General features: G+C 61.9%; 1 protein-coding gene across 2 annotated transcripts; it reads right to left on the minus strand.

Moving 5' to 3' along the window:
- Positions 1 to 125: 125 nt before the first annotated feature.
- Positions 126 to 21485, minus strand: SH2B3 (SH2B adaptor protein 3). 2 transcript variants are annotated; one of them, XM_040986998.1, is made up of 8 exons: positions 21114 to 21485; positions 14204 to 14998; positions 3683 to 3784; positions 3513 to 3604; positions 3335 to 3429; positions 3026 to 3240; positions 2764 to 2935; positions 126 to 2628 (listed from the first exon to the last, which is right to left on the minus strand). In XM_040986998.1, exons 2-8 carry the CDS (start codon positions 14969 to 14971, stop codon positions 2333 to 2335), a joined length of 1740 nt encoding a protein of 579 aa, XP_040842932.1. In that variant the 5' UTR covers positions 14972 to 14998; positions 21114 to 21485; the 3' UTR covers positions 126 to 2332. The 2 variants fall into 2 exon arrangements, with proteins under 2 accessions (XP_040842932.1, XP_040842933.1); XM_040986999.1 differs by lacking the exon at positions 21114 to 21485 and having other exon boundaries at positions 14204 to 15308.
- Positions 21486 to 27574: the final 6089 nt, after the last annotated feature.

Below are 27574 nucleotides of genomic sequence, written 5' to 3' on the forward strand. Positions count from 1 at the left end.
TAGGTGACTTGTGTGACCACGAGGGGGCAGGAGATGCTGGAAAAAAACACAGCTGGGGGGAAGCAGGCAAGCTGTGCCGGGGGGCCTTCCAGGGGCGGTCCCTCAGGACAGCAGCAAAGCCCAAGTTTGAAAACACTTTTTAATCCACATACAGCAATGTGTACACCATAGCAAAATCTGCATTACTTAAGAATAAGTTACTCGTACAGTACATAAACAACACACAAACATTTGCCCGATACCTTTCTGCCTGTGATGAAGCATGGTGAGCGCGCAGCACCCTGTGCGCCGTTCCAGCCCAGCGCGGTCAGCGGGCCGGACGCTGTCGGGGGAGGTGTCTGCGGAATGGACAGCACGGAGGGCTCACAGCCCTTGGGAGAACTGAAGCCTTGATCTAGGCCAAGAAACTTAAGTGAAAATAGTGTTCTCTGGCCCAAGATTTTAATGATTGATATTCCTTTCTCCTACATGGTCCAGAAATGGTGAAAGGCAGAAGATCTATACCAGATAAAGCCATGTGGATTGCTGGTCTAAAAGTCAAGGCAGGTTAGTTGACTTAATTCTTCGGTGCTGGTGGCTAGAACTCGATAGTCAGAGGGAGTGAGGGGCTGGGGCACAGTGCTGGCGGTTGGTGACTAGAGCTGATGGGTGGGGCGAGGTCTCTGTCCAGGTGATGGTTCGGAGCTGGCTTAGCCTTGTCACACCGCCAGCAGCCGGCCACCTTCAGTGGCGTGAGGTATGGCAGGCCTGAGACGCGGCGGGCTGCTCGCCCGAGCCACAAGGCTGTTTGGCCCAGGGCCTCCCTTTCTTGCAGCTCTAGCAAAGGAAAGGCATTGGCTTAGTGTCGCTTTGTTCCAGTGCCAGGAAAGGGGGCTTTGTCAGGATGTGCCGGAGCTGCCCTGGGAAACCTGGACAGCACATTCCTAAGAGGGCAGCGGAAGAGGGAGGGGGAGCGACTTCCGGGGCTGTCAAGGCTCTCTGCGGCCGGGCGGAAGCTAGGCTCGCTGTGCCTGGTGTGAGAGGCGGGCTACCGAGAGTGGAAAGCCCTGGTTTGGAGCAAGTGTTTGCCAGACACTCGGCTTTCTGGCTGGAAGGATGGAATGCTGGGTCTGACACGAGCTCAGAGGAACTTTGTGTTAAGACAAATGTGGAATGCTGCTCCCCCTCTCTCCTTCCACGTTAGCTCTGGTTTATGGTCCAGGGGATCCGTAGGAGGGATGGCAGCCTCCCCACCCGCTAGAATATTCCAGAAGAGGCTACCCCGGTGGAGTAGAGTGTTCATTAAAAGGGGCACTGCAAACCCTCCCCCTAGGGAAGGCAGCCGGCACTGCTGTGAGCACACTGCAAAACGGCACACACCTGCCTTCTGGAAGCCACTGCCGACTAGCCCTCTGGGGCCCGACAGCCCAGGCAAGCCACAGCTCACAGCACTGACAAAAGGCAAGTTGAGGTGCAGCCCTGGTGTAGGGGTGCTCTGCTTACAGCACCAGTTTCCTGGCTTCCATTTGGAGTCAAACAGGAGCCTGAGACTCCTAGTACGGTAATATATTCAATGTCCTTGATAAGGCAGGAGACTGGGATGGGCCTGAGCCCACCCGGTTGGTAAGGGGTTTAGGAGAAAGGGCCAGGACAACTCTCCTTTTGCCCATTTAAACTGCCGTGACCAAGAACCCAGTGGGTTAGATATAAGGCACCGGGGATGGGGCGCTCTTCCTTGCCTAGCGTTCCCTGGAAGGGTGGCATGCTTGGTAGCTTGGCCGCAGACAGGAAGCCGGCACTAGCCCAGGTTTTGCATAGCTGTGTCTGACCACAGAGCCACAGGGCTGCCTTCAAGTTGGGACAGTGCAATGAAGTAATAAGCAAAGGTTGAGCTGTGAAACCTGAATCTTTTAGAAAACTAATCTGAGGTAAAATGTTTCAAATCATTTTTGACCTTGTCCTGAAGCTGAGAATAGGAGCAGGATTAGGCATGGCTGCCCAGACAGGACCTGTGACCAGGCATGGGCTGCAGTGGGGGAAGTGAGAGAACCAGGGCGTGTTAGTGTTTTGGGCTTCCCCAACAGCAGAAAGTCTGTCGGCTGTGACAGTGTCAACAGGCCCCCACTGCTCACTGAGGCCCTCCACGGCCACTTCTGCCAGGAGCGATGGGCAGGTCCCGGGGGGCAGGTGCTGGGAGCTTCCTAGAGGCCCTTTAACAGGCCTGCTAGAGCTACCCTGGACATAGGCGGCAGCACCAGTGCCCCTCCACGCGCCCCCTGGCAGGAAGGAAAGCCTGTTCCATTCACAGTCCACGTGTCGGCGTGTGCTGGGTGCAGCAGCCCTGGCCCGCGGGTCACAAAGGTGTGTACTGGTTGTCTATAGCCCGCAGGTGGCTCCGGGGGGAGGCATCCATCTCATAGTCCGAGTCCCGGGCTCGACTCCCAGACTCTGACTCCAGGCGCCGCAGGCTGGCGGCCAGTTCCTGGGGCGAAGGCACCAAGTGGAAGATCTGCTCTGGGGGTGACGCTTGGCCTGGGGGCCCTTCGGGGCTGAGCCCCTGGGGCCAGCTGGAGGCGCTCAGATGGGAAAGGCCTAGCTCTGAATCCCAGTGAGGGAGGGCGAACGGGAACAGGACTGTGTTGCAGGAGCCTAGGACAAGCAAATAGCACAGTCAGGTGTCTGCATGTGCTGGCCCCACACACCAAGCTCTCTGCCTCCAGCTTTTCTCCCACCGCCTGGTCTACCTGGGTCATCCCCACCGAGCTCAGGGCCTGGTGGTCTAACCTGGGGGCTGGGAGACGACCACCACATAACTGGAGAGCCGGACGTCACAGGCAGCGCCGCACTCAAGTGGGATGGGGGACCGCTGGAAGTGGTGCAACATGTCCACGACGGAGGGAAAGCGGAGATGCTGCACACGACACTGGCCGTGTTCCGTCAGCGACAGGCGCAGATGCTGTAGGAGAAGGTGCCAGCAGACTCGGGATGCCCCTGGCGTCCCAGGCCCCAGTGGAAAGGGTGGCAGGGCCCCCCTGCCCTGCCCTACCTTGGCTCTGCCCTGGAAGTTGAACGTGAGCACATACTCCCCACGCCTGGACTCGCTCTGCCGCACCAGGAACACTCCGTGAGCATCAGGGCCCTGTAGCTGCACCAGCTGGGCAGCCTTCACTCTGGAGATGGGGCCGTGGAACCAGGGATAGCAGGACAGGAAGTGGTCTGTCTTCTGGCAGGCTGGGTCCAGCAGGCCCCCAGGAGAAGCACCTGCTCGGAAAAATGGGGTGACCCCTTTTGGGTGCTGTGGGAACCGGACAGGGGCGGGTTCCAGTGATGAGGACAAGGGCCTGGCTCCACTCACCTTGGTTAAGGGCATCTGTGCTTGCCTGGGGGGAGCTGGGCGCGTTGGGCTCCGGAGGGGAGGGGATGTGTGGCTCCGAGTCGCTGCGCTCCAGCCTGTTGGAGAAGAGGCTATGTGAGGTCACTGGGAGACCACGAGAGGCCGTGTTGGTTGAAGGGGGAATGGGGCAGGGCCTCACCCTCGGCCTGTGCACTCCCGGAGCTCAGCCAACCAGGAGTTCAGCTGCTGCTCGTCCCCCACCTCAAAGATGATGTCAGTCCGCTCCTTCACCTGGCAGGGGAAGGGAACCACTGTGTGGGCCGCAGGCGCAGCAGCGCAGGCCCAGGGCTACCATGCTCTGTGACCCACCTTGAGCACGAAGGTGTGGAGGTTATCAGGCATCTCCAGGCGCGTGCACCGCCGCACATCCTGGATGCTGGAGCAGGCGGCCTGCAGCTTGGGCTTGGAGCTCTAGGAGACCAGGAGGGGCACTCAGGACAGTCCCCAGTGGAACTGTCACTGCAGCATACAGCTGCCACACTGCCACCGCAGAAGGCAGCTCCATGCTTCCAAATTGGAACTGGGTCCACTCGGCCCCCTCTTCACCAGGACACCTGCTGGGGCCTCCTGGCCCTGAAGCCCCCAGCGGGCAATGAGTAGGTGCTTTCTCAGAAGGGAGATTCCCCCTTCCTTCCCTTTCGAGAAAAGGCCGATAAGACCATCTGCCCAGGGTTAGGAGATGGCTGCTGCCATGGCCCTGTCTGCCAGCAGCTCAAGGACCAAGAGCTGGCTGGGCACTCCTGGTCAAAATGGCAAAGCCCCTCACAAGCCAGCAGGAGGCTGGGTGGGAGGACAAGGAGCCCCGAGGTGCTCATGTGGCGTTTGAGACACTGTACCTGCCACCTCTGCTGCAGGGCAGTGGGTCAGGCCTCAGCTGCCGCTCCATTTTGCCTTGGGCCTGAGAGAGAAGCATCATGGCCTGGGAAGTCTGGCTGGGGCTGATGGACCAGACCTGGGCCCACATTCCCTCAGCCCCCGGCCTCTGCCCAGTCCTCCCAGCTGTCCGTTTGTCGATTTTCTGCCTGCAAAGTGGGTAAGGTTCACATGGCTCCTTCCCACCCCCAGCAGGATCCCCGCCAGGAAGTCTGTCAGGCCTGGGCTCCTTTTCAGTTCCGCTCCTGGCCGAGACCCCAGTGTTGAGTGCTGAGATTAACCAGCAAAGCCACTGGTTTCACTCTGACTGGGGCCCCTCTGTGCCAGCTCCTCCCTCTGCAGCTGAGGAACTGCTGAGCCAGCAGCAGCACCGATTCCTCTCAGTCTGGCAGGTCAGCCCGGGCTGCCCCTGCTGCTTCCCTGCCACCTTGTGGCAGCCCCTGCAAGGGGTTCAGCAGGGCCACAGTCTGAGGCCCAACCTGGCAGGGAGCAGAGCTGGTAGGTCAGTTCCTGAGCTGCTTAGTGGTGGGTGGCCCTGGCGTACCCAGGTGAAGGGATCCCGTGAGGGCCAATCTGGTTGAGCTACTGGTGGCAGATGGGTGAAGAGGAAAGCCGGCAGCTGCAGGCCGAGTTGGGGACTGGATCGCCTGTGCTCCCCGCCTGACTGAGGCACAAGGGCTGTGCTCCCAACTCACTCTGAAGAATCGGGCCTGGAGTCGCCAGGTGGCTTCAGGCATCTGGTGTGAGGTGCCCACATCCTGAGAGTCGTGGCTAGTGGGACCGATCCATTGCTTTGCTGTGGCTGCCAGGAAGCTGACACTGGCCCAGCGACAGGATTTGTACCGCTGCCAGCTGCCTTCCCCAGCCTTTATAGTTCTCTCACCCTTAGGGGGAGGGCCCACCCTGCCTCTACCACTTCCTGCCTAACTCTGCACTCCCTGACTCCAGGGTTGCCATGGTAACTGGGTGGCCCAGTGTCAGGGATAGCCCCACAACAGCCACTTTCTCACTCCCCCACACCGTGACTGAGGAGCCCCTCCCCAGGGAACGAGGGCAGGAGCACCGTGGGCTCTGGGTCTGTCCTTGTGCTGCTTTGGAAGGAGGTTGGTTCCTACAGCTGCACCCCAACCTCACTCAGCCATGGCCTGGCTTCCCTGTCACACCAGCTGGCCCAACCTATATCCCTTCCCTTTGACTTTAGGTCGTGCTAACGGCCGCCCTAACACAGACCTGGGCAGAGGCCCCCAGGTGCCCAAATCCAGTCCCCAATCGCCAAGTCCCCCACCCAGCCCAGAGCCTGGAGAGAGAAATGCATGAATGCTGTTGCTAGGTGACACATTTCATGCAGTGCACTGCAGACACCAGGAAGATGCAGTGTCAGTACCTTGTGTCCAGGGGACCTTCACCATGGGACACAACCAGCAGCTCCAAGTGCTGAACTCAAGGGGCACATGATCTGTCCCCCACACACACCCCAGCATGGCCTCTGGAGCAAAGCACTCATGGGCTCATGTCTCCACAGGAACGGGAAGGGCTGAGAGCAGAAAGCGCACAGAAGCTGTGGGCACTGCCCTGTGGCACTCACTCCAGGCACCCTCTGGGAGGAGAGGCTTAGTGAAACAAGGGCATGGCCCATCCTCCCACACAGGGCCAGGCTCAGCCATGGGGTCATGACAGAGGGCCATGGCTTGCTACCGGGGCTCCCTATTCGCACAGCAGATGCGTCGCCAGGTAACAGGGACTTGGATGATAGAAACAGCTGGTTGATGGAAAAGGCATCTCAGAGGCCAACACAGGGTCCCAACCGCAGGCCTGATGAACTGCTCACACTCAGGATGGGCAGCTGCATACAGCCCTCCCCAGGCTGAGGCCCAGCCCCTGCCTGACGCAGACACCACCCCCGACCACCCCATCTCAGTGCCAGCCCTCTGCCTCTCCCTCCACACAGAGCTTATCGGGCTAGGCCATAACTTCCTGACGCCCCCGCTGCCTCTGCCATCTGACTGGGAGTTCCTCTGGGGTTGGGTGGGGCGCCAGGCCTCACTCCCAGCTGGGGCCCAGCACAGGCCACTGGAGGGTGTTAAGTAGTTGAACTCCTGGACCCCTGGCCTGTGTTAAGGGTCGTGCAGGCAGTCCTTACCTGCTGCACACCCCCCCCCCCCCCACACACACACACACAGAGCACAGCACAGCGGCCACTGCAGACCGAGTCATGGTTCTGTCTGCACCCAGGCAGGACACACCCACCTTCTCTGTCCTCCCCTCAGTAGCCCCAACTCTGAAGCCTCCTGTTGCCGAGATGCTCCTGGAGCTCAGGTGTCCCATAGGCCCTTCTCCCCGCCCCCCAACACAGAATACAGGTGCCATCAACTGAAGTCATGGACATGAGTGGAACCTGCTGTCCACAGCCCTGCTCTCTGCTGGCCACCAGTGCCCCCTGCTCTAGGCAGGCAGCCCTCCCTGCTTGTCTCCACTTGGGGCCAGGTTGGGAAGGTGGACAACAGGATACACCAGGCACATGAGGTGAGGATCCAGTGAGCTCTGCAGTCCTGGGAGCGCCCCCTCTTGGAACAGACCCCTTAGAGAGGAGGCCAGCCCGAGGCAAGAGTGGGCTGGATTGCACATGCTGCTCGTGGGTGCGGCACCAGGACAGACCTGGACCACGCTGGGCACCACTTGCAGCCCTGCCCTGCCTGGAGAATGGGGTGAGTGCACCCTCTGTTCAGCTCAGAACATATTGCTGGGAGCAGCATGCCCCCCCCCAAGGTCTGCACCACCAGGGAGCAGATGGGGGAAGCCCTTGGCCCAGCGTGGCTGGCTCTGCTAGTATGAGTGGAAAGAGCTTTGGTAAACAATTTTAGGGGGCAGCATTCTGGCACAGCAAGTTTAGCACCCCCATCCTATCAGGGTGCCAGCTTGGCCATATGCAGACCAGGGCAAGAGGTATGGCTTGGCCTACAGGTGGTCATCTGAGGAGTAAGTGGGCTGATGGGGATCTCTCCCCTCCCCAAAATCTGCTTCTGAAAAACAAAAACCTGTCCCCTTGCCCCCATGGGGTGCAGCGTCAGGACTTCACAGAACCCAGGCAGGCGGTGTGCATGTGCGGCAGTGTGATGGCTGGCAGCATGCTTCCTATAGGGGCGGCAGGGCCAGGGCCCAGCTGTGGGCACCCTTCTCCCCACAGCACCGTCTCACACTGCTGTCCAGGGAAAGCCACGTGTACCAGGGTGTGAGAGCGGCCGGCTGACGAGCACGGCAGAGAAAGGCTTCACTCTGTTGTGACCTCGTTCCCCAAGTCATTCCCAGGACAGGAGAGGAGAGTCCACACAGGGAAGGGTCACGGTGTTCTGCTGACAGCCTAAACCTGGTACCGTCAGCTGGGCAGGAGTTCAGGAACAGGGTGGTAAGAGAAGCCAGGGAGTATGCGTGGGCGAGCACGCGGAGGCCATGGCCTGAGAGAGAGAGAGAGAGAGAGAGAGAGAGAGAGAGAGAGAGAGAGAGAGAGAGAGTGTGTGTGTGATGGTAGCCTAGTTACCTGGAACTACTCAGACGCCTACCAGGCTGCTTGGCAGAGCGTGATCCAGTGCCTGCAGGATGTGTAGGACACAGCCCACCCCAGATCCCACACCTGAGGTGAGGGCATCTACCCCTGGCAACAGAGAACATGCCGGTGCCCTCAGCAGCCTCTCCCCAGATTGCCAGAGCAAGTGCTTTGGAGCTTGACAGCGGCAGGCGCAGTTCACCAGCGAGGCCCTATCGGGTGCGGCCCCCGCGTGACCCAGCGCCTGCCAGCTCGCCCTCCCTGCACGCAGCACCCTGCTGGGGAGACGGCATGTCTGCATTGTGGGCCAGGCTGCCTGTGCACATGCACGTTCACAAAACGCATTTGCGACAAAGATGTTCAATCACGCCTGACAGTGAAGTGGAGCCCCGCAGGTGCGAGGCCTCAGCAGGCTGGGCGGGCTGGTCCCCATCCGGCCACTCTGCTTCCTGTGCAGCCTGGGAGGCAGGTGGCGGGACCCCTGCCCCCGACGGGGCGCCCAGGAGCCCCGGCTCCCTGCCCAGTCCTGGCTACGTGGGGAGTGAACTGTGTGTGGAAGCGCTCTCCTATCTACGTCACTCACCTTTCAAATAAAAATTAGTACATTTCTTCCTTTTGTCTGTTTTGATTTTTAGGAAAATAAGTGACAGAGGGCGTGTGCAGGCTCCGTCCTGGGGGGCTTGCTCTTCACCGGAGCAGAGCGCGGGCAGCTTTCAACTGCTTCTCCTCTTCCCCCCCAAGCTGTGCTCATGGAGGAGCCGCACCACAAGCGCTGGGCGGGTCAGGAGACAGGGGTCCGGCGGGCGCACCGGGCTCCCCCGCCCACCCCACTGCGGTCCCGAGGCGCCGGGCTGGGTCAGCAGGTCAGCAGGTCCACGGCCACCCCAGCCCAGAGAGAGGCAGGCCAAGGTGTGTGGGGCCCCAGAAAGGAAGCCGAAGTGGCCCCTCCTACACCAGGAGGAAGCACCCCCACCACCCGACCCTCCCTGGCCAGCACACAAGGCAGAGACTTCTAGCAAATTCAGTTTCCTTTTCGTTCACCACGAAGTGGCGGAGGGTGCAGGAGTGGTTTCCACAGCACCTGCCTGGCCCGCGGGGCGGCTCTTCGGCCACAGGCCCAGCCCCATCTCCAACTCAGGTCAGCCAGTGACATTCCACTGAGGTGAGAACCTGAGGCCCAGAGGCCAAGTTCACAGCCAGATCCACCCAGAAAGGAAAGAGGAACCCAGGTGGGAAGCCCCCAACCCCCAAAACAGAAGCGCTAAGTGAGCTGTACACCCCTGCCACGAGCTGCAGGGCCAAACCCACCCAGCTGTGGACTGGGGCACCTTCTATGTCGCCACGCGCTTCTCCCGGGAGCCCAGGGAGGGGGCACACGGGGCACCATGTGTGGCCATGGACCCCACAGGAGTTCACCCCACCTTTACCCATGTCACAGAGGGATGGGGAACTGGTGGGCCTCAGAGACCCCCGAAGCCCACAGAGGGGCACCCCCGGACACCACTGCTAGCTCCACCACTGCAGCCCCGAGCCCGGGTGTGAGTGAAGCTGTTGGACATGCCAGCTGCAGAGTGACAACCACTTCATACGAATCAGTGGCCACATGCCCTTGCTGCTGCAGCCTGGATGCCAGACCAGGACACAGGCACAGGCCAGCGAGCCTTCCCCAAGGTCCCCCAACTCTGAGGACACAGGGAAGAGAGGGGGGCCGCAAACTGGCTGAGCCAAAGGTGCAGCCCTTCTGCCTGCCACTTCCTGCGCCGCCTCCCCTTCCTCCTCGCCCTCTGGCCCCGGAGGAAACCGCCAGCCGGCCCACGGCCCTTTCTCTCCGCTTCCTCTTTCCCACACCGAGGCCGGGCAGCTCCGGGCCCCGCCCAAGCCAGGGGTCTCCTGCGCGACTCCTCAGGCACTCCTTGGCCTCAGTGGCTTGGCCCGGGAAGCCAGAGCAGCCCAGCAGCCCTGTGGAATCACTTGTGGGGGGCTGAGCTCCCACCTCACACATCACATCACATCCAGCCCTCAGACACCCAGTCACCCACACCAGCCCCTTACTGCCCCCAACATCTGGTCTGCACGATCTGGCCCAACAGCTGGGGCTCTCTGCCTCTCCAAACTGCATTCCACACAGCACCCGTGAGGTCACACCACTGGCTATGGGTGCCTTGGGCTCCCCGAGTCCAGCCCCCTCAGGCCACTACTTTGCAGGGCTATGGGACCCCTGGTGAGTCCCTGCCTCCTGACGGGCAGCTACTTCCCAACCCCCAGTCTGAGAGCCCAAGACACATATGAGACCCCTTCCAGAGAGCCACCAAGTGCCGGGTTCCAATCCCCTTTTGGCCACTCACCAGCCATGGGACCAAACACAAGCTGCCGAAGCCCACTGGGTGTGATCCCAGCGCTGCCTTCACAGGACTGTGGGGGAGGAGCTGGCGGGGGGTGTGGAGCGGCCTGAGGTGCAGGCTCAGCTGAGTTTCACCCGAGTCGTACACAAGAGAGAAACGGAGGCTACGTCCCAGACCTGGGCAGCAGCCCGGCTAGCTGGCCCGGGCCTCTCCTGCAGGTGAGGGCTTGGCACCGTTACAGCCACAGGACTCCCACGTGACATCCCTCCGCTGCTGATCGTGGGCCCTTTCCATGACTACACCAGCCAGGTGACACCCTGTGGCCTGTGGACAGAGCTGGTCAGCAGGTGGCCAGGGCAGGGCTTCTTGGACTCGGGGTACAGATCTATAGCCGCCTGTCCCTACGGGAGGGGAGGTCCCAGCGCCCGGGGCAGTGTCTGGTAGGCCAAGGGCAGTCAGGGGAGTGGGCACACAGCTCCCCAGGCCACACATAAGGACCAAGCCTGTAGTCCCACTGCCACTGTGGGGCAGCCCCCACCAGGTCTCCCAGCCTGCCACCCCAGGCCTCCCACAGCTCCCACAGTTCTTACAGGAAGGCCTGAGGCCCCCTGCAGCCTCTTCCTCGCCCCTGCTTCCTGCTCACAGCATGTCCGCAGAGCAGTGTATACCGGCCACCCCTACCTTCCTCTCATGGGCAGCACTGAGTGGGGAGGCAGGGACACCTCAGCCCTGGGCTTGGGCCCTTGCCACAGCTAGGTGTTCTCAGTGCCCCACCCTGCAGGCGGGCCTCCTGTGCACAGCTACCCTCTTCACAGATGGGCTCAGGGCTGCACAGCAGGAGTCGCCCAGTGGCTGCCTGCCATGTGCCCCGAATCACAGTGCACAAGGATGCTCAGGTGCAGTCCTTCCTGTCCTGGGGTCACAGGTCAGCGGTCAAGCCTGGCCACCATGGTCTGAGTGCCCTGGCACTGCTCAGGAGCCCTGTGCCCTCGGCAGCAGCCCCAGCACAGGGCGAAGCTGGGGCACCTGGCCCTGAGCCACTGCTGCTGGCTTTGCAACCCCACAGGTCTCCTGACAGCCACCAGGCCCCTGCCGAGCCGGGAGCTCTCGGTCCCCAGGACGGAGAACGCGGGGCACCTTCCCCAGTTACCAGCAGTCCTGGCTTCTGGCACGGAACTAAGCAGCACCAGTGTGAGCCCCGCCCCAGCACACGGGGCCTCCAAACAAAAATCTGTAGGACTTTTTTTTTAAATGCATGCACTGGTTTTTTTTTTTATGCACTGGTTTTTTAATAACACGCATTTTCCTTAATTTTGATTCTTTGAAAGGCAGAGACACGAGCTGGCACTGAGGTAAGGAGCATAAAGCCTGCAGCTACAGCATCAGCACCCCAAGTCAGCACCACCCACTTCCCATCCAGCTCCCTGCTAATGCACCTGGAGAGGGTATCAGAGGATGGCACAAAACCTGGGGACCCCGCACCCACATGGGGACCCTGAAGAGGCTCCTGGCTCCTGGCTTCAGATAAGCCAAGTTCCAGCCACTGCCACCATCTAGGGAGTGAACCAGAGGATGGAAGATCTCTCTAAGTCTACATTTCAAATAAATATATAAATCTTTTTTTTAAAGATTTATTTTATTCGTATTGGAAAGGCGGATATAGAGAGAGGAGAGACAGAGAGGAAGATCTTCCGTCCGATGATTCACTCCCCAAGTGAGCGCAACGACCGATGCTATGCCGATCCGAAGCCAGGAGCCTCTTCCGGGTCTCCCACGTGGGTGCAGGTTCCCAAAGCTTTGGGCCGTCCTCGACTGCTTTCCCAGGCCACAGGCAGGGAGGTGGATAGGAAGCAGGGCTTGCCGGGATTAGAACCAGTGCCCAAATGGGATCCCGGGCATGCAAGGCGAGGACCTTAACCACTATGCCATCGCACCGGGCCCAAATATATAAATCTTTAAGAGAGCAAACAAAGGCAGAGACCCCCCCATCTGCGGCTCACTCCCCAATGCCCGCACTAATGGCTGGGACACAGCATTACAGCCGGGCACCTGGTGCTCCATCCAGGTCCCCCTGTGGGGGGCAAGGACCCATCACAGGGGGCCTAATCAGCAGGAAAAAGTAGAGCCAAGACTCAAGGCCAGGCATCCCAAGCGGGGACCCTCACCTGTAGGCCCTACTGGGCAGGAAGGAAATACCCACCAAATCCAGGCCCTCCTTCTCCCAGAGCAACTGCAGAAGCTGTTTTTAAAGTGATGACTTTTTAGGAGACCTTTGACATACAGATGAGAGCACAGATGGGACAGGGTGCTGAGAGGGCGTGGCCGCACAGTGGGGAGCCACACGGATGCTGCTGCAAAGCCCACACGTGTGTTCCTGCCAGCCACATCCCAAGGAGTCCGGTGGTGCCCACCAGAAAATGCCAACCTCTGGCCTACTGGGCAGCGCCCTGTCCCCCAGCCTAGCTCACAGGTAGAGAGGAGGGCTCAGGGGCTTGGGACGCTGCACACCTGCCTCAGTCCTGGCCATTGCTGCCGCCAGGGAGTGAGCCAGGGAGTGCAGGCCAGTGCAAGCACGCGCTCTGCCTCTCCCCGTTGGTAACCGCCGCTCTAACCAGGCGCTCCTTGAGAGCGAATCCCGGGGAGGCAGACGCATGACGAGGCAGAGTGCCCCACCCCTGCGACACCCAGAGAGACCAGGACATGACCGCAGCCTGGGCCCTACTGAAGACTCCCAACGCCGAGTGCCAGAGGGCCACACAGAACCACACATCTGAAACACAGAAGACAATGCCACCGCAGAGCTCAAAATAGACTGAGGCGGGCTCTGTCCTGATGCTCTGACCCTACAGGAAGCTACCCTCAGCCATGTACCCAGGCAGCCTCTGCCGTGTCCCCCACAACCTCGAGGCCAGTGGGTGCCTCCCGACCAAGCACAGCTCTTCATCCCAGGACACTCCTGCTGAGCTGCACTCAAGCCTCTTTTCACACTTGCCAAGTTAGCCTTGCTCATGACAGCGTACACACACCATCCACACCCAGCAGGCTCACCACAGCCCTTGTGGAGAGACAGCTCAAAGCCACAGAACAGGGACAGCTTTGCCAGCTGCCTTCCACTCCCCCACCTGCAATTCCAAACGCAGACACAGCCAACACACCCATGGGACGCCGAGAACAGCTGCCACCCAACTCTGATTCGGCCCCGGAGCCAGAGCCCTGCCCCCCAACCTGAGGAGGGACTAGGGGCCTGGCAAGGGGGGCACACGTTCTCACCTGCAACGAGCAGGGCTGCGACACCTGCCCCTCACCACCCACGTGTTTTGACCCCCTCTGCGAATTGTCCCTGCCCCGCCCTGCCCCCCACACTGCTTCCACTGAGGCAGTGTCTCCACATGGTCAAAGACTGCATGCCCAATGTTGGCCCTGGCACCCCGGATCAGTGTCGTTCCCCCTGGCAGCCAAGACCTGGCAAAAATACAAGGGGCAGAGAAATCAAGCTGGGTGGCCCCAACCACCGAACACACCCAAGGCGACAGCCTGCAGTGTGGGCACACAGGAGCAACAAAGCCAGCTGCCAAGGGCACAGCTTTTCCAACCATCAACACGAGAGGGTGCATAGTGTCTTCTAGGCAGCGTGAACCCTCCGCAAGGAACACACCAATCTTGCTCGGTGTCAGCCTTGGCCAAGGTTCCCGAGCACCTCAGATCGCCATGCCACTGGCCACAGGACACCCAGGGTCAAGAGAAGCGAACCGGACAAACAGGACAGTCCCGCATGCGTCCGCCTCCAGACCATGGGGCCACCGCAGGCACCCCAAGCCCTGAGAGTGACTCAGTGGGTCACACCTGCACCGGGCACAGGGACACCATCACAAACCCCCAGGTGTGTGGCCGGGGCACCCACAGAGGCCAGACACCCTGCCCCATCTCTGTAACCTTCCTGCAACCATGAAACTTTAGGAAGCAAGCCAAGTGTTTGAAAAAGCCATCCTCTGCCTTCTGGGGGTACTCTGCAAAGAACCCACCTGCACCCACCAATGTCATGTCCACAGTCCCCAGGGGCGCAGCAGGGCGTACCTTGGGCGGATCGAAGAGTTCTAGCAGGAGCTCGGGGCTGTCGGGGCTGGCACGGCGCAGCGCCAGCCTCCCGCGCTGCCAGCGCGCCCCGCTGTCCATGGACGCCTCGTCGGCCAAGCTGTAGCGCAGCGTCGCTTCCTTGAGGGCCTCGGGCGGCGGCCCCCGCGACAGGTTCCAGGGCAGGAGCTTGCGGGCCAGGCCGGACCGGGCCGGGCCCTCGCCGGCTTCCCCGGCCGTGGTGGCAGCAGCAGTGGCCACGGCGCCCACGGGCAGCTCACCGGCCGAGCGGCGCCGGAAGATGTGGCGGAGGCTGCGGCGCAGGTGCTGCAGGGAGCAGGGTCCGGGCGGCCGCGGCGGGGCCAGCTCCTCGGAGCTGCGGGCCTTGGGCAGGCCGGCGGCGGGGCCCGGGCCGAGCTCGGCCGCCGCCCCCTCGGCCTTGACCGGGGCACCGCGGCCCGTGTCGCGGTAGTCGCGCGCAGGTGCGGCGACCCGGGCCCCGTCGCGCAGCTCGCGGCAGAAGTAGCGCTGGAAGAGGTCGGTGAACTGCAGCGACACGAGCTCGGCGCGCAGAGGGGCGTGCTGCGGGTGCTCGCGCGCGAAGAGCCAGTACTGGCGGGCCAGCTCGCGGGCCGCGGCCACCGCATGCAGCTCGCAGAAGTCGCTCCAGCCCCGGGGGCACGGGGACGCCGCCGGCAGGGAAGGCAGGGAGGCCGTGGGCGTCGAGGACGCGCAGGAGGCCGAGGAAGGCTCAAGGGTGGGCCCGTTCATGGCGGAGACCGAGGTGGCGCGGCCAGGCTGAAAGACACGGAAGGGTGAGCGAAGAGTGAGCTGGCCGACAGGTAAGGCCGAAGCCCGCCTGGATCCCGTGCAGGGCAACCCTCCGGTCTGCGGGCCAAGGTGGACAACAAGCAATGAGACAGGTGGCACGCACACACATACGCAGGGGCTTCTTGCGTAACCCGGACACCCCAGGGCCCTGTGAGGTTGCTCAGGTTGCACAGCACGTGGCGCACGGCCCCATTTAAACCTTGGGAATTCTTCCTTCTAGAATTTTCCATGTAATATACATTCAGACTGGGCCCAGCGGCATGGCCTAGCGGCTAAGGTCCTTGCCTTGAACGCGTCAGGATCCTATATGGGCGCCGGTTCTAATCCCGGCTGCTCCACTTCCCATCCAGTTCCCTGCCTGTGGCCTGGGAAAGCAGTGGAGGACGGCCCAAAGCCTTGGGAACCTACACCCGCGTGGGAGACCTGGAAAAAGTTCCTGGCTCCTGGCTTTGGATCAGCATAGCATCGGCTATTGCGCTCACTTGGGGAGTGAATCATCAGACGGAAGATCTTCCTCTCTGTCTCTCCTCCTCTCTGTATATCTGACTTTCCAATAAATAAATAAATCTTTAAAAATATATATATACATTCAGACTGCAGGCTTAAGAGGGCAAACAAAGTGAAGCCATGGATAAAGGGGAGGAGCTGCCTGCAGTTTGGTGGTGGGGAATCACCTGCCCATAGCACGAGTGGAGAGCACCCGGCCGTCCACACTGCCGGCCCGGTCACACCCTGGCAATGAAGCTGCAAAGGAACACAGGGTGAGCGTTTCAGCTGTCTGTAGGAATGGGAAAACAGGCTGCCCACTGCCCAGCAGTGCCAGCTGGGCTCAGCATCCGGGTACCCCAACACGTGGCCTGCTCATCAGCAGTCGGACAGGATGCAGCCCCCACGACAATGCCAGCTGCACAACTGACTTAGAACACACACCTACAGAGCCAGTAAAACCAGCTGCCTTCTCAGCCACTGGGGCTTATGGGGTTTTCCCCCCCAGTTTTCCTGACACTCGCCCATCCCCTACCCTCATCCCCCAAATGCCTGTGATAAGTATACCTGTCTGAAGTTAGAAGCCTGGAACCCAATCCAGGACCCTGGGCAGCAGCAGAGACTCTGGGGTGCCAAGACCCCAGGGAGCACACTGGTCGGAACCCCAAGACACTCCAGGCTCGGTGGGGACTGAACTCACTTCAGTGGTCATCAGCATGGCTTCAGTGGACCCTGGCTGGGGACCAAGCCTGGGGTGCCGGGAGACAGGCAGCCCAGGCAGGTTCAGGCCCTGGCACTACCAGGGACAAGCTGGGCAACCAGAAGATGTGCTGGCCTGCCTCAGTTTCCCTGATGGCGCCTGCCTCAGGGTCAGCGTGAAGACCGAGGTAGTAAAATTCAGGGGCTTGCTGCTTCAGCCACTCCTAACGTCGTCACTGATGGCCATGGAGCTAACCAAGGAGGAATCACACAGAGCAGGGGGACCTATGTCCACGCATCCTCGAGACTGGAGCAGAGTCCTCACCCCGCACCGTGGGCCCTGGCTCCCAGCTGCATCCCGGAGGCTGCACCCACCTGCTGGGCAGGAGCAGAGCAGATTCACTGGGTGCCAGGTGGAGATCCAAGGCCGCAGTGGCTTCCACTGCCACTCAGACTTCAGACCCACAGTGCCACTGCCCCCCGCTGTCTGCCCACAGTCCCACTGCCCCCGCTGTCTGCCCACAGTCCCACTGCCCCCGCTGTCTGCCCACAGTGCCACTGCCCCCCGCTGTCTGCCCACAGTCCCACTGCCCCCCGCTGTCTGCCCACAGTCCCACTGCCCCCGCTGTCTGCCCACAGTGCCACTGCCCCCCGCTGTCTGCCCACAGTGCCACTGCCCCCCGCTGTCTGCCCACAGTGCCACTGCCCCCCGCTGTCTGCCCACAGTCCCACTGCCCCCGCTGTCTGCCCACAGTGCCACTGCCTCCCGCTGTCTGCCCACAGTGCCACTGCCCCCCGCTGTCTGCCCACAGTGCCACTGCCCCCCGCTGTCTGCCCACAGTCCCACTGCCCTCCACTGTCTGCTTCCAGGTGCACAGTTTGCACCACAAGCAGGCCTGACCTTGCCCTCCAGCACACTGTCACTCGCTGCCAACCACCTCCTGGCCAACCCAGGCTCCAGAGACCACTGGTCCTCCCTCCCTCCATCTCCAGGTCCCAGTAAACAGCAAGAACTCACTAAGTGGCACTGAGTGAACCTCATGGACCTAAGACATTACTCAGAGTTGCAACCTCTGTTCCCTGACCCCTGACCGAGCAGACACAGGGCTGACAACAGCTGCCACACACTTCCCGGGGCCTACAACACCGACCCTGCACAGCCCCGAACACGCAGCGAAGGCCAGATCCTGCAGGGTCTCACACACTCCCTTCCTGAGCGTGGCAATGCTGGGAGCCCTCCCCACTGCGGCCCCCTCCTAGAGGTCCCCCCGAGGTCCGTGGTGTGCACTGAGCCCTCACAAGTCAACCCCTGGGTGCCATTCACCACCAACCCAGGAAGGAGGCCCTCAGCTGGCACACCCTGGGCACCCTGACACCTGCCAAGACCTCACTGTTGAAGCAGGAACCATCAGACACCTCACAGGTCCTTGGACCACCGAGTGAGTGCCATGCCAGGCTGTGTGTGGCCTCCGCCTGGAGGGGACAATTCTGCTCTCAGGGCTGGGCAGCGGCTGGGAGCCCAGCAGCAACCACTATTTTACTGCTGTTACTGTAGGAGAAGGGTGGCAGCCTGGCACTGCAGCTTGCCAGGACCAAGCTGTAGCGGACAGCAGCCCCATGGGCCGGGCCGACAGTGGGGCAGCACAGCAGTGGAATGAATGATCTCGGGCAGCTGCAAGCAGCAAATGGACAGTGGAGCCAAGCCCAGCAAGGGCTCTCCCCATGGCCTTGGTGCCGTGTTAACACCCTGCTGGGGCCTGGGCAGCTGAGAGCCCACCCTCAGCCCAGACATGGGTACTGCAGCCTGCCATCTGCAGGGAGAATTCCCCACTGAAGCTGGGGGAGGGTGCAGGGCAGGAAGTTACCTGAGGCCTCTCCTGGGCCTCCATGCCCCCTCCAGGGTCCACAGGGCCCACAGAGGCCTCCAGGGCACACCTACCCTGTGCCCCAGGAGGTGCTGAGAGCCAAGCCCCGACTGGTAGCAGGGCAGCCAATGGGCAGTGCAGGGCAGAGGCCTCTCTGGGGTCGCCTGGTGCCCCAGGGACATTTATCAGGTCCGTGCAGTCAGCCAGAACAGGACCTGGCCTCTGTCTCCTCAGCTCCCAGCGCACGCCTGCCGCGGCAGCCACCACCCCACCCAGGCCCCGGGAGGCGGGGAGGCCATGGGCGCGGGGCTTGGGCCTGGGGAGCCGGCAGCTCCCTCAGCGGCCACCCCTGCCCTGGGCCAGGATGTGGCTTCACCTTCCACCTGCCCTGAGAGAAAGCAAGCTGTTTGCCTCTGCACACAGAATCCGTGGGGCCATGAGGGCCACATGAGCGCCACTCCATAGGGCAGGACCTCCCAGAGCCCTCCGCACCAGGCAGCAGGCCCTGCAGGCCCTGGCCCCCCAGCAGGCAGCCTGTGACTCAGCCCTGTAACCGGGCACACATTTCCTCCCCTCCCAGGCCTCCCTGGGGATGTGCTGCCTGGGTAGCAGCCCAACAGGGCTGGAGGGGGGACATCCGGGTGGGCCCCTAGGGGCTCCCAGCTTGGCTCCCAGCAAGGAAGCCTGCAGCCTAACCCCCTCCCCAGCCATCTGCTCAGCTGTGGGGCTTCCGGCAGGGGTGGGACCAGCAGCCAGCAGGACATGCTCCCCTGGGGGAGGAGGGACCCAGGGCAAGGCAGCCTAGTAGCTCTGGACTCCAGAGGAGCACCGGACGCCTTGGTGGTGAGGGGACAAGCAGTTGGGCATCCAGAGGGTTACCCACTCCCTACTGCCTGGCTTGTCCCAGTTCCCACGGGACCCCTAGTCCTCAGGGGTCGAGGAGCTGGGCTGCAGGGCTCCTGGGTCCTATTAGGCCTGACTCAGCAGTGACCCAGCTGAGTCACTTCCCCTGGGTGCCTGGCACGCCCACCTATGGACCCTCAAAGGGGGCAGCTCCCAGGGCCACGGGGGGAGGGGGGGGAGCAGCCTCTGGCCCCGCCCAGCCAGACGCTGGGCAGCTATTCAATGCCAGCCCCTCCAGGCACCACCTCACATGTACTGAGTGCCCCCACTTCACAGGGGCGGAGATCTTAGAGGAGTGAGGGCCTCAAGTAGGGGGTCACACAACTGCGACTCCTGATGCAACTGCCAAGGTGAGTGCAGCCTCCTTGGCCAGCTCACCTGCTCCAGACCCATGGCTGGAGACTGGCCAAGAGCAGGTTTGGCCCCGAAGCCCACGCCGCTCCAGGGAGCATGGCATTGAGCAGAAATCACCCGTGCTCGCCTCCCGGCCGGCACCTCAGCTCCTGCCCACACTCTCCGAAAGGCTGTGGGGTCCCAGCAATCACAGCCACAGGAGACACCCAGGCAAACTTGCCTCCAAGGCCTCCTCAGCCCACGCGGTGGGGGTCACAGCCCAGAATGCAGATTCCAGAAAGTTCCATCTCACTGGGGAGGGCGACCAGGGGCAGAGCTGACATAGTGGGAAAAGCCAGCACTGCCAGGGCCCTCCCTGCCACACCATGGAGTCACTCAGCTGACGATCCCAAGAAGCAGATTCTCTTGTCACACCCATATCACAGATGAACAAACGGAGGCCAGCGCCATCGTGCAGGAGCTCGGAGCCGCGAAGTGCCATCACTTCATCCTGCCCAGAGCCTTCGGAACTCTCACCAAGACAGAACCCCAGGACTGTGGAGATCCCCCAGCCAGGACCCCCCCACCCTGCGCAAATGCAAGGATAAACACCACGTGACCACCTGTAATTGAGCCCTCTGCCGGGCGGCAGGTGCTTCTCACACGGGCTCATTAATCCCACAAGGTAAACCTGTTATTATCCCATTTCACCAAGAGAAAGCTGAGGCTCCCCAGGGCCCGGGCCCACGCCCTTCTTCCCTCCCCTGCTGAGCTGAGCCCCTGATGTCCTCTGACCCCAGCTGCTAGCCGCCCCCCAAGGGACCCGCAGCTGTTCCAGGAATGCTCACCCTTTGGCCCCAGCAGGCGGGGGCTGTGGGAAAAGGCTCAGGAAGGCGGCCTGGAAGCCTTCGGACGCCCGCAGAGCTGGGGGCCTTGGCCTGCACCCCTGAACTGGCTCTCCCCCATCAGGGCACGCCCTCAGGACCTGGGTGCGCACTGATGGCAATGCCAGACCTGACTTGGGCTCTGTCCCTGGCCACTGCCCATGCCCACCGCTCTAGCAGGCAGGACCACACTGTCACCCGAGGAAGCGGCCTGGCCTGTGGCCAGCAGGTGTCCGGCTGGGAGGATGTTCACCTCCGGGGTCAGGCTGCAGGCCAGGCTGGCCGCGGGGCCTGGGCCACGTGCCCTGGAGCCCCCCCCCCACCGCCCCCTCTCACTTCCTCCCCCCAGGCCGGTCTGGCAAGGCCCCCACCCCCCAGCCCCGGACTCCCAGCTGCAGGCAGTGACCTCCTCACCCACATCATCGCGGCCCCGGAATGGGGAAGAGAAAGGAGAATGAGGAAACTAGAGGAAAGCTGCCGGCTGTCCGCAGGCCCCTCCTCCCCAGTTCCTCAAATGCAGGACCCCCGCCCCCGCCAAGCTCCAGGGAACTGAACCAGCCAGAAATCCCCTCCCGCTGCCCCGCACCTCAAGTCCACGCCCCCTCCTCTGCTTAGTGGGGGTCCCCCGAACCCTAGGCCAGCGCAGAGCGGGACGGGGGGTCTCCCTCCCAGCCACAAGGTCTGGGATCCCGGAGCGGGGGCTCTGCTCCCAACTACATTTTTCACTTCCTGAGGACCCAGAATTGACTCCCCTCCTCTCGGGGCCCAGCTGCGCCTGAGCGTGCTCGGCCGGGGTGGCCACAGCTGACCCTCGCCGCACCTGTGTGGGCCGGGGTCGCCGCCGCGCGCGCCTCGCCCGAGCCGGCTGCCCGGGGGTCCCGACCCCACCCCGAGCGCGCGGGCCGGGCTTACCTGAGAGAGACGGGGTGCGGGCCCGGCCGGCCCATGGCGTCGCGCGCCCCCGGCCCCCCGAAGCCCCGAGGGAGAGGGGCGGGCGGGCCCCCGGCTCGGGCGAGTCCGCTCCGCGCGCCGGCTCCTCGCTCGCCTCTCGCTCGCGCGGGGCTCAGGCAGGAAACCAGGGCTCGGAAGATGGCCAGCGCCTCATCATTTCCGCCGCCAGCGCTTGACAGTTACGAGACCGGGCGCCCCCGGGACGCCGCCGGGGCAACTTGGCTGCTGCTGCTGCCGCCGCCGCCGTGGACAGCGCGGGGCCGCGACAGTCCGGGCGAGTTGCCGGGAGAGACGGTGGCCCGGGCCCATGCCGCCCCGCGCCGTTATGTAAAGAGGAACCGGCCGAGCGAGCCGAGCGCGCCGCGGGGACGCCGGCGGGGCGGGGACGCCGAGAGCCACGCCCCCGCGAGCCCTGCGGCCCCGCCCACCGCCCGTGCCGCCTCGGGAAGCCCGAGCCGAGGGGCGGAGTCCCACCGAGCCACGCCCACCACGGCTCCTCCCCTATCGCGTCGCGCAGCCTAAAGAAGGGAGGCAGCTGCCGGAGGGGCGGGGCGGCTTTGGTCACACCCCTCCCCCAGGCCCGCCCGTCACGGGGCACCTCGGCGTGGCGGGGGCGGGGCCAGGTCTGGGGGCGGGGCCGGGGCGCTGCGCCGTCCGGCCTCCAGGGGGCGCTCCCGAGCTGCCACCGTCTCCCTCCCAAGCGCGCGCCCTTATCGCCGCCCGCCGGGCCCGGGATGTGCAAGAGCACCCCGGCTTTCATCAGCATCGCCTGGGGAGGGGGTCAGGCCCCACCCGGCCCCGTCTGTTCGCCTGGACTCCCACAGTCAGACCCCAGCCCGTAGAGACCACCTGCACCCCTACGCCCCCGAGCTTCCACTCCTCCTGGAAGCCCTCCTGAGTTGCTGCTCCATGGCCTCTGCGCCTCCCGGACTTGGTCGCCCCGTTTCCCCCGGGTAGGGTGAGGCTAACCGTGCGGCTCAGCCTGGTGCGGCATGGAGCCAGGTCAGCCGGCCCTTCCCACCGCGCGCCCCCTCCCCCGACAGGAAGCAGGTTGCCCACGCCCCCAGTTCGGAGGGGCCCCCACTCATCTCCGCTCGGGTGTGACGCGACGGAGGCGAACCTGTGCCGCGGTGCTTGGCAGCGGGTGGGGGCTCTGCTCCAGGAAGTGCTGCCCCAGTGGGGAGTCCCGCCCTGCCCCCCACTCTGGGCTGCAGGAAGGGGTTCCCCAACAGGTGGGTATTTCCAGCCTGCGGAGGGGGGAGGGAGGAGCTGAGGCTGGCATGACTGGGGTGTGGGGGGCGCTGGACAGCTATGCCAGCTACTCCTACAGGCCAGCTACTCCTACAGCTGGGGACCCCAGGGAGGGGCCGAGAAACAGCTTGCCTCTACATGCCGCGCCAGCATCCCATATGGGCACCGGCTGGTATCTCAGCTGCCCCGCTTCCCTGCCCAGCTCCCTGCCAGGGCGCGTGGGAAGGCAGGTCCGCTGAGAGGGGAGGAGGGAGCCTCCACCCATGCAGGATACCCACGTGGGAGACTCAGCTCCCAGCTCCGGCCTGACCAGCTGTTGCAGCCATTTGGAGAGAGAACTAGCAGCTGTAAGATCTCCCTCTCCCTGTGTCCTTACCTTTCAGGTAAAAAAAAAAAAAAAAAAATTCAAAATTACCTTTTAAACAATGTTGAATTGGAAAGGCAGATTTTACAGAAAGAACAGAGACAAAGATCTTCCATCCATTGGTTCGCTCCCCAAATGGCTGCAATGGCCGGAGCTGAACCGATCCAAAGCCAGGAGCCAGGAGCCTCCTCTGGATCTCCCACACAGGTACAGGGTCCCAAGGCTTTGGGTCATTGTTAGGTTTTAAATGCACTTAAAGTTCTCATAGGAACAAAATGGGAGTGGTGGAAGAGCGAAGAGAAAGAGGGACACATGTGGGGACTCCTTTATGCAACTCGGGGGAGCCTGCAAGGTGGGGGGCATGGAGAACTGGGAGGGGCTGCAAGCGGGCCCCAAGGGATTGGTGACTGCGATCGTCACAAGTGATTACCTAAGGGTGGTTGGTAAGTGGGCAGGGATGGGGGAAGGAGTCCCCTGAGATTGCTGGGTGGGGTTCTCAGGTAACATGCCAGGGTACATCTGATTGGTGGACAACTGAGCTGTGAGAAGGGACTTGGCATGCAGGGTGGCAGGGTCTCAGTCTCCAGAACAATATCTGAACCACTGCCATTCCCTACTGCTTTCCCAGGCCACAGGCAGGGAGCTGGATGGGAAGTGGGGCAGCCGGGACATGAACCAGTGCTCACATGGGATCTGCAGTGCCCGAAAGGGGAGGATGAGCCAATTGAGCCACAGCACCAGACTCAAGATAAATCTTCGAAAAACAGACATCTCCAGAGAGTTGCCATTTCAACAGACACCTGGGTTGGGGCAGGAGGGAGAGGGGCTGGGGGGGGGGGGGGGGCAGTGCAGGAAGGAATGCCAGCAGGTGGGAAGAAAACCTGAAAGGGGGAGGAAGAGGTGAAGTGGGAGAAGCAGTGCCATCCCACAGTGCCCAAGGGTCTGGGGTGGCTGGGGAATGACTCTGAGGCGAGAGGGACCTGCTACAGGCTCGGGCTGCAAGGTGTGACATTGGGAGTCCCTTTAGGAGCGTCCCCCAAAAGGCCAAAGCCAGCACCCTGGCTTTGGCCTCGGCCGCCAGCCCTCTCCTCCCTGCCCCGCCCACACTTTCACTGCTGACAGAAACTTGGGGTTCTCTCCTTTCACTTGCTCAGGCCTCCCGCGGCCCCTCCCTCCCATGACTGTGGGAACCCCCACACACGTTTGACAGCCGGGGAGGCAGGCACCACCGGGGACCCACACACACACACACTGGTGGCGGTGGCAATGCGAGGAAACAGCTGTGATTTGAGGCTGCGGCTGCTTGAAGAATGAGACCACAGGAGGGAAAGGCCACTGGGGTGTAAGGCAGCAGCCAGGATCAGTGGGTCCACAGTCACAGCTGGCCCAGGCTCACCACAGGGTCCCAGGCCGTCGGTGTGGCCGACGAGCCCGTCCTCCAGACAACGCACCCATCTACAGTAACGGATTGATTAGTAATAGATGCTCTCGGTCATTACCAGATTCACAGCAAAGATCCACCCCAGCGTGCAAAGGGTCAGCAACCTTGAACAGGTGCAGCTCAAACATGGGACAAACGGGGGACTCACATTTGAATACGGCGCTTCTTCGCGGCCTAGGATACTGCTGAGATAACCGCAGGCCTGGAGAAGGGACAGCATGATGTCATTTGGCACCCAAGGCTTGAAGGCCCTGGGCTTGTGACTTGGAGTGAGCGAGCGTGGGTACAATGCATTCATGTCCCTGAACAAGGCAGGTGGACGTGGGGGAGGGGGTGCCCAGGAGACAGGAAGAGGCAGGGAGCCCCAGCCTCTTGAGGATCCCCCCTCTCCCCTCCGAGACAGCACTCATGCAGGAGCTTCCATGGGGGAGGGTGGCTCTCATGGAGCATGTGACTGATGGCTGTGAGACGGACGTGACCCACAACCCTAGCTGGGTCCTGACACCTGGCAGTCCCATGTGCATGGTCACCTGAGCACCTGGGCTGGCCGTGTGCTCCAGCAGGACACCCTCAGGCCACTCTGCTGGACCTGGCTCTCATCCTGACTGCCCTGCTTCCCACCCACCTTCCTGCTAAGGTAGCAGGCACTTGACTCCTTGACACCCACACAGAGGACCTGGACTGAGTGCCAGGCTCGTGGTCATGGCTTGGCCCCGACCTGGCTGCTGCGGGCATTTGGGAAGTGAACTAGAAAATGGGAAATCCCTCTGTGCCTTTCAAATAGAATGCATTGGTGGGGTGGGGGTGCAGGAATGGTGTTCTCATCCCTCGCTCATTGCTGCACTGGCTGTTCCCTCCACTGGGATGCTGGGAGGCTTCCTAACTCACTTCCCCTCCCTGGGTCTCTGCTGCCCTGAGGCAGACCCTTCCCCGCTCTTTGTTGGGGTCCATTAAGTGGATGTAGGGGACATGAAGGTGTGAAGAGTATTCCACTGCAGGCAGGGTCGCAAGGAACTTCCAGCTGTTTGGCAGAGCCCCGCGGAAGTCTCTACAACCACCTGAATACAGCTCCACCTTCTTTGTCATGGACACCGGACCACCCTGCCGGGGAATTCTAATCCATCCAGGCATTGTTTGCTACTGTGGGGCTGGCCTTTTGCTCAGTGTGAGCTTGGAGGTTAATGTCGGTGATAGCGTCTTGCACAAGGGCCTTCTATTATTCCTACTGTCTTGGCTGTCCCCATTGACCTTATGCTAATCAAGGGACCTACATTTAGGCTTTCATTCTTTCCTCATTCTTTAGATTACCCTTTTCTTTGTGATACAAGACTGAGTTGTAGGATAAGAATTGTAGCAGGAACTTCTATTGTTTCTAGGTAAAACTAATGGCAGAATTAGTCTTAGAAATTCCCAACTTGACCATGACATAAAGTCTGAGCCAGAGTTTGACTGATTTTGTATAACTAAAGTGGACAGCTTTCCTGCATTGTCCATTATGATCATGTAATCCTAGTGGTCCGTCTTTCCTTCCTCTTTGCGCCTCATCCTCGCGCCCTTCTCGAGTTCCGAACTCAGCTGGAGCTGGACTCCGGCAGCTCTTGACCTCCTTGGCTGCACCTGCTGCCCTACTCCCCTCTCCCCATTGTGTTCCTGGCACTGCGGGAGTGACAGGTGCAGGTGACAGGTGTTCACGGCAGGTAGACCATATGCACAGACCTTTGGCACCTGGTTCCTGTCCCCTGGGCTGGGCTGACTCCCTCTAACAATGGGTTGGGGTGGGGGCTGGGAAGGCCGTCCGAGGAGAGGCGCGTCACCGGCTCCTTCCTTCCGCTTTCCTCTGGGCGCAGGACTCCCAGGCCAGTCACTGGGCAGGGGCCCCAGCTGCCCGGCCCCCTCCCTCCGCTTCCTTCCTGTTTCGGACATGCCTCTCCAAGGTTTGCCTGCCAACCGGCTGTGCCTCCTCGCCACCTGCACTGAGGAGTGGGAGGCTGAGCCCCATAGCCACTAACCCTAACCCTTAAGCACCCGGGATCGAAGGAGACAGAGGTCAGGAAACTGAGGCACGTGGTGGGCAGTGAAGCGACCTGCCCCCAGGTGCAGCAGGGGTTCTCTTCCCCAAGCTCCCAGCCCCCATATGGCAGGGCCCCCCTCACCGTATCCCCGGCCGGCCTGGGAAGCTGTGACGCCCCCTCTTCCGCCACCGGTTGGGGGAATCTGGTTTCTGCGGGAAATGACTCACTGGCCTGAAGCCCCGCAGATAATTATTCACTTCCAATCCTGGCAATTACAGGCCCTACAACCTACAACCGCTCCGCCCCCGCCCCGGCCCTGCACGCGGCGCGGGCGCCCCCTGGTGCTCATGGGGGAAAGACCTCGGAAGCCCAGGCTGGACCAGGTCCATGCCAGCTCCTGAAAGTCCACCCAGTTCCACGTGGGTGGAGGCAGCCCAACCACGCTAGCCTCATGTGCTGCCTCCCAAGTGCATTAGCTGGGAGCTGGATGGGAAGTAGGTAGGGGTGGACGCAGGCCCAGGCACTCCGATGGAGGATGCGGGCATCCTAAAGCAACTATGTCACAGCTCCTGCCCCAGTCTTGGGTTCCACTGGCTGAGTCTCCATCTTCTCCAAGATGGCAGTAAAGGACTCAACCTGCCTGGTCAACTGTGGGGAAAGTCAGACAATTCAGGTAGAATTTCTGCCATACAGCAGGTGCTCCATGATTGCTGTCGGTTACTCAAGGCAGGCCCCACACAGGTCCTCCCACCTTCTGAATACCATGCCAGCTCCCCAGGGGTGAACAGAGGCATCTGGTGGCCCTCTGTCTTTCTGCAGCTGCTGGTGTCTGTTTGCTTTCCTTGTCTTCTGCCTGGCAAACTCCTGCACATCCTTCAAAATCCCTACCTGAATTCTACCTTCTGCAGTGCCTGTCCAGGACAGAGCTCCTGGCCTCGGGGCTGGGGTTCTGCTCACCTCTGGACCCCTGGAGGTCTACTTGATCCTGATGGCATGTCAGATGTGCAAAAGAGGATGGCTGAGAGAATTTGAGACCACAGGTGCCACACTGAGAGGGAGGGAGACACCAGGCTCATGGTGGGAGTGCTGGGTCCGCTCACTGCTCAAAGCCGTGGGGAAAGGCCAGCCAGCTGTGACTGGAAGCGTAGTGTGTCACACAGACGCAGGGACATGAATGGGTGCAGGAGCACCTGCTCGCAACAGGCAGAGCCGTAAGAGACCTAGCAAGGCAGCTGAATCAGCTGAGTGCAAGGACCCATCCTGGAGCACAGCAGGCCGCCACAAAAAGGAACCGAGCCCTGCCCACCTGCCACAGTGTGCAGGGCTCGACAGCCTGATGCTGAGGGAGAGCAGC

The sequence above is a fragment of the Ochotona curzoniae genome, unplaced genomic scaffold (assembly GCF_017591425.1).
Source record: "Ochotona curzoniae isolate NIBS_2020 unplaced genomic scaffold, NIBS_Ocur_1.0 contig_46, whole genome shotgun sequence".
Lineage (NCBI taxonomy): Eukaryota > Metazoa > Chordata > Mammalia > Lagomorpha > Ochotonidae > Ochotona > Ochotona curzoniae.